The sequence below is a fragment of the Bison bison genome, unplaced genomic scaffold (genome assembly GCF_000754665.1).
Source record: "Bison bison bison isolate TAMUID 2011002044 unplaced genomic scaffold, Bison_UMD1.0 scf7180017864303, whole genome shotgun sequence".
NCBI lineage: Eukaryota > Metazoa > Chordata > Mammalia > Artiodactyla > Bovidae > Bison > Bison bison.
In genome coordinates, this window is record NW_011494875.1 from 2,724,942 (window position 1) to 2,731,446 (window position 6,505).

Genomic DNA, 6,505 nt, shown 5'->3' on the forward strand with positions numbered 1-6,505 from the left:
TCTTGCCGGGAGAATCCCAGGGACAGAGGAGCCTAGTGGGCTGCCGTCTATGGGGTCGCACAGAGTCGGACACGACTGAAGTGACTTAGCAGCTGTATGATGGGAACCTATTTTAAATAGTTGATCTCATTCTATATGTGATACAACTGGAGGTTTTTAGTTATCATTTGGGGGCTCCCTAGGTGGCACTAGTGATAAATAACCTGCCTGCCAATGGAGGAGACTCAGGAGATGAAGGTTTGATCCGTGGGTTGGGAAGATCCCCTACGGAGGGCATGGCAGCCCATTTCAGTACTCTTGCCTGGAGAATCACGTGGACAGAGGAGCCTGGTGAGCTATAGTCCATGGGGTCTCAAAGACTCAGACATGACTGAAATGACAGTACCCACACAGTCAGCATTTGATAAGGTGACAGGTACTCATTTCTTTGTTTTCATTATCTCTGGAGAGGAACCCATATAGTATTTATTAGCTATTTTAATATATTTTTTGAAAGTAAGAAGGTTAAATGCTCAGAAAAGAGGTTTAAAAAAATGTAGAAATGTAGAGAAATAAAATGTGAAATAAAAATTGCTTCTCAGAATTTCCCAAATTCCCAATAATTTGGTAAAAGTTATTAAATTCAATGAATTTTATGGGTCTGAGAAAATGTAATACTTATGACCAATACATACATTTTTGTTCATAGCAAAATAATTGAATTTGCCATGTACTCTGAACACATATTTAAGATTAAGTTCATATTAGTGGCTGGTATGGCACTGTGCAGGCTGGGGGTGTGCCTTACATACTGCGTATAACCTCAGCTCTGTCTCTCTTCCATGTGATGGTCAAGGCTGCGACATTCAGAGTGTGTCAGCAAGTCCTCTTGGTTAATAAATGGCTCATATGTGGCATTGATCAGATGGTAGAAAGCCTGAAATTGAGGCTGATGCTGACTCTGTTGTCCTTTGTGAAAGGCTAAGTCTAAGCTCAGTTGACAACACGAAGTTGCTTGAAGTTTTTTCATCCATTGCCGTCTTTGTGTTTCAGAGTCAGTCTCCAGTTACCTTTATAGATCTGTAGAAGGGCACTCTTTTCTGAAACTGTTGCTATATTTATTGCAGGAGTGACCTTTTAATTACAAGCTGTCCTTCCAGAACAGAATAAGGACCAAAGATACCACTAACTTGGTGAAGTCATGGTTGAACTTGTAATTATGCTATTAGAGATGAGTGAGGAGGTCTGGGTTGAAGGCAGCTCTGTGAAATTGATGCATTGAGGACAGAGCGCACTTGAGCCTTCTCTTGTTACTGTTTTACTGTTATCATGTGGGAAGCAGCCTGGCAGGATGGACAGTAGTGGAACAAGGTGTGTGTTTGTGTGTGTGTGTTCAGATAGTACCACAAGCTTTCTTCCAAATTTTCCTTACATGGACAGTAGTGGAACAGGTATGTGTGTGTGTTCAGACAGTACCGCAAGCTTTCGGCATTATTCCAGATATTCCTTACACAGCTTTTAGAACAACTCAGAGACTATTAACATGCTCCTTTGTAGGATTTATGCCAACAATGACTGTTGCTCATTTTAACAGATAATTGAGGAGCAATTGAAAAGGGTGTGATTAGAAGTAACAGAAAGGGTAACATGGATATTTTTGTCTTGTTCACACATATACTATCATAATAATTATAACTAGAATAACAACAAAGAGCTCAATGCCAGCTCTTTGCCAAGTGTTTCCACTTGTATCCACCAGCCCTCACGGTGCCTTGTAAGTGTTATTAACTCCCATTTCACATGACTTCCTTATACCTAATTAGATCACTTTCCCCATCTTCAAGAGGTTCAGGATGCTTTAGATTTTTTAAGGTCAATTTTTATTTGTTTGACCTGGACAATGAATTTGTAATTCAAGCCAACATTAGTCATTAAAAAATACAGAAATAAACTGTGATTTCTCTGCTTGTAAAATGTGTAGATTCCTTTTTTTTTTTTTTAGGGAGGTTGTATATTTTCAGTTGGAGGATAATTGCTTTACACTATTGTGTTGGTTTCTGCCATAGAGTAACATGAATCAGCCATAGGTATATGTGTGTCCCCTCCCTCCTAGACCTCCTTCCCATCTCCCATCGCCTCCCACCCCTCTAGGTTGTCACAGAGCGTGGGATTTGAGCTCCCTGAGTCATACAGTAAATTCCCACTGGCTCTCTGTTTTTCATATGGTAATGTACACGTTTTAATGTGGCTCTCTCAGTTCTTCCCACCCTGTGTCCACAAGTCTGTTGTCTCTGCATCTCCATTGCTGCCCTGCAGATAGGTTCATTAGTATCATTTTTCTAGATTCCATATATATGTGTTAATATATGATATTTGTCTTTCTCTTTCTGACTTACTTCACTCCATCTAATAGGCTCTAAGTTCATCCACCTCATTAGAACTAACTCAGTTGTGTTCCTTTTTATGGCTGAGTAATATTCCACTGTGTATATATACCACAACTTTTTAATCTATTCATCTGTCTCTGGACATCTAGGTTACTTCCATGTCCAAGCCATTGTAAATAGTGCTACAATGAACCCTGAGGTACAGGTGTCTTTTTCAGTTATGGTTTCCTCAGGGTATGTGCCCAGTGGTGGGTGTAGATTGCTTTCAAAGATAAGATCATTAAAACTTGGTCATGTCAGTCTTTATACAGGAAAATGGGTTACACAATTAGCTATACACTTTATCGTAGTTTTTGTTCTATAGGAATTGTATGAAAAGGGGGGAAATCATGAGTTTCTTAGTTTTTTTGAAAAGAGAACTCCCATTTTTTGTCTTGAACATGCTATAACATTTTTGTCATGCTGAAACTGTATTTAAACAAAATGCAATAGAAAGTCTATGTGTATATGTATATAATACTTTGAAAGCAACGTCTTGATTCTTTTCTCATGAACATGGATTTAATGGTTGGTGGCGACATGCTGAGATGTGGGGTGAGAAAGCCAGCTTCTCTGGAAAGGTGTCTGGGCCTCCCTCTGCTATGGATGTTTGTTAGCAGACTCCATACATATTGAACCCATCAGTCATCCCTTCATTAACTATGGATCATTGTGCCTCAGGAACTCTACTAATAGACAGTGTAAAACTCTCCAGGATGGAGATAATCTTATTTAGCACCTGAGTAAAACTATAAACTCTAATATTTTCCCTTCTCTCTCCTTTTCCCACCCACAGATGAACACAATGATGTGCAGAAGAAAACCTTTACCAAATGGATAAATGCTCGATTTTCAAAGGTAATGGAGACTTTCAAAAACTTTGATGATTTGGATACCTCATTCTTGTTGATAGAGTTTGGTTGAAGGTGCAGTGAATTTTCCCCAGGAAATGTGACCTAACAGAAATCTTCTGAGTAAGCAGATACATTTATTTTTCCTTTACTCTCTATAATAAGTTTAAATAGAAATTCTGGTGTAAGAAGTTTATGGTATAAACATTCATGGTAAAAAAGCTCTGTATTTTTATCTAACATTCTCTAGGGGCTTCCCAGGTGGCTTAGCGGTAAAGAATCCTCCTTCTAGTGCAGCAGATGCAAGAGACACAGGTTCAATCCCTGGGTCGGGAAGATACCCTGGAGAAGAAAATGGCAACCCACTCCAGCATTCTTGCCTGGAGAATCCCATGGACAGATGAGGCTGGCGGAATACAGTTCATGGGGTTGCAAAAGAGCCGGACACAACTTAGTAACTAAAAAAATAACAACAGCATTCTCTAGATATGAAGCTGCTAGCTTGCTGCTTTGGATTCTATGACTTCTTGGTGCATTTAGGAAATAATATCTCATTGGGAAATTTTTGTGCTTACTTAGCTAAAAAGATGATGATTTCATTTTTGCCTGGTTAAAATCAATTTGCTATCATTCAGGTAGCCTTTTCTACCTTGTGCAGTGTTTGGGGATTGTCATACTGATAGGTCTGGCTAATAATGTTTACTGCCCTGTTGTTCCGTTCTTTTGAACTTCCTGATTTATTTCCCCCAAATCTGTTCTTTCTCAGCATTTCTAACCACTTGGATCATAATCAAGTTTTGATTAATATTTTTTTAGGAGCAAGAATGCTGAAGAGAGAAATTGATAGTACTCTTTTTCAACTAGTTCTAATATAATTATTCATTGGTCATTGGAGTTGAAATTTTGTCTTCTAAATCTGAGATGGGAGAAGAATTTTTAGATTTTTTGATTATAGGACTATGCAAAAAACTAAAGGTTTCTCAGAGAAACCCTGTTTTGGGGTTTTTAGTTTTAAAATTTCTTATTTTTCCATTTGAGAATGTTGCAAAGGTCAGGAAAATAAACATGGCATTTCTTTGAGGCAAAATCAGAATGTTTTAATATTACTTTGAGTTGCAGTGCAGTTTAAAAGTTGTTCCACGTCCCACTATTTACAGTTCATTGTTTGATTGCAGTGTATTTTTAGGTTTTCCAAGTTTTTGTTGAGGAATATTTTATCTTGCTTCTGAGAATGTAAGGAATGTGAAAACTGCCTGACTTTGATAGAGGGTCAAGGAAGAGAATTACTCCATAATTGGTGGTTTTGAGTGTAGGATTACTCTGAAGCAGACATAGGTGATTTTTGGTAAAATTTTATTTGTTTTGTTCAAGAGGTACAGTTAACGTCTGGGTGCTTTGGATTCAACATTATTCAAAACTTTTGAAGTAATCGTCTTCATGTGGACCAGATTCTGGGCAACATGGTTTTAGGAACGAAGAGAATCTATATAGGAGATGTTTCATCCCAAGGGTCTCATGAGTGCTCAGTTGTGTGAGATTCTCTATTTTGACTATTACTGAGGTTAATATGGTCCTTTTCTAGACAGCCCAAGTTAAGCAGACCTTGTTTTTAGCAGCTTGAGTCATTGTGGAAGAATCACCTTAGAGCTGATTTTGAAGATTGATTTGAAAACTTTGTAGCATTGATAGGCTTGCATTTAGGTAACATTTGAAACTAGGTGAATTGCTTTGTTCCTGTTTGTGAGACTAGAGAGACCTAGATAATACCATAGGACACAAAAAGAGGAAAAGTAGAGTAGAGATGACAGTTGAGCAAGAATAACTGAAAATGTTTAAGCTTATCATTGTTGCCATGACTCTGACCCAGACAAGACACTCCCTTAACGGCACATGATAGATAATTGAACTGGGGCATCACCCGGACGATCCACGTCCTTTCCAGGTCCATAGCCATTGCTGATACATGTAAGGTTAGACCCTTGAACCCAGTGCTGCCCAAGTACTCCTTCACTCTGAGCTTTAAAAATATCCTCACTTCTGTTATTGTCCTGGGACTTCTTCACTGGATGGTTCTCAGTATTTACTGATCATGTGGGTCATACACCCCACCGAATTCTTTCAAGAAGTAACTCAGTATTTATTGTGGGTCATTGATATCTTTGGGTGTCCCTGGTGGCTTAGATGGTAAAGAATCCTCCTGTAATGCTGGAGACCTGGGTTTGATCCCTGAGTCGGGAAGATCCCCTGGAGGAGGGCATGGCAACCCACTCCAGTATGCTTGCCTGGAGAATCCCATGGACAGAGGAACCTGGTGGGCTACAGTCCATGGGGTTGCAAAGAGTTGGATACGACTGAGCAACTAAGCACAGCACAGCAATGATGTCTTTAAAAAGATCTGAACACAAAGTCCGGTAGTACTGGGATAGCTTGTTTAGTGAATTTGATATTTAAATGTATACATTTATAATGGGCTTTAAGTCCCTTGTAAATTCTTTGCCCCAGGAAGCTTGTAATTATTAGCAAGACAATGGAATGATTAAGTAACATTATCAGTTATAGTAAAAGGTCCAGTTATGTAGACTGACATGGAAGCTAAAAGCTTGTTGTTGTTTTCAAGAACAACTTTTGTTAAGACCACTATTAGGTTTTTTTTTTTTTAAGAACAGTTGTTTTTTTTTTAAATTTTTTATTATGGCTACTATTAAAAGGTTGTTTGGAGAAAAAAATATCAAAGTAGAGCTGCCCCTGGAAACATTTCCTTTCTGATTACTTCTGGTAAGAAATCAAAGTCTAGAAGGAAATCTGGAGGAGCCTAGAACACAGTTATCAAAGGATTTATGATTATTTGGATATAAAGAGGAGAGCTCATAACTGTCACACTAAATTCCAAGCACATTGTTTCCTCTCTTCTCGTTGTTTTGATTCTGTAAGTCGGGCTGCTTCCACACTGATGATCAGAAAAGGGAACTTCTGAACTGGAAGATTTCCATAAACTCCCCACAGATTCTTGCTGAGTTTGGGATCAGGTTGTATTTGGGCCTGGTGTCACTAGGTAATCCAGAGGTTCAGTTCAGTTCAGTTCAGTCTCTCAGTCGTGTCCGACTCTTTGCGGCCTCATGAACTGCAGCATGCCTGGCCTCCCTGTCCATCACCAACTCCCGGAGTTCACTCAGACTTACGTCCATCGAGTCAGTGATGGCATCCAGCCATCTCATCCTCTGTCATCCCCTTCTCCTCCTGCCCCCAATC

At 39.1% G+C, this 6,505-nt stretch overlaps 1 protein-coding gene across 1 annotated transcript in view; it reads left to right on the forward strand.

The window, feature by feature from the left end:
• Positions 1-6,505, forward strand: part of UTRN (utrophin) — a 558,671-nt gene that overhangs the window by 106,374 nt on the left and 445,792 nt on the right. Inside the window, exon 3 of the mRNA XM_010851494.1 lies at positions 3,202-3,263. Within this exon, the coding sequence (XP_010849796.1) occupies positions 3,202-3,263 (62 nt within the window). The remainder of the gene's footprint in view (positions 1-3,201; positions 3,264-6,505) is intronic.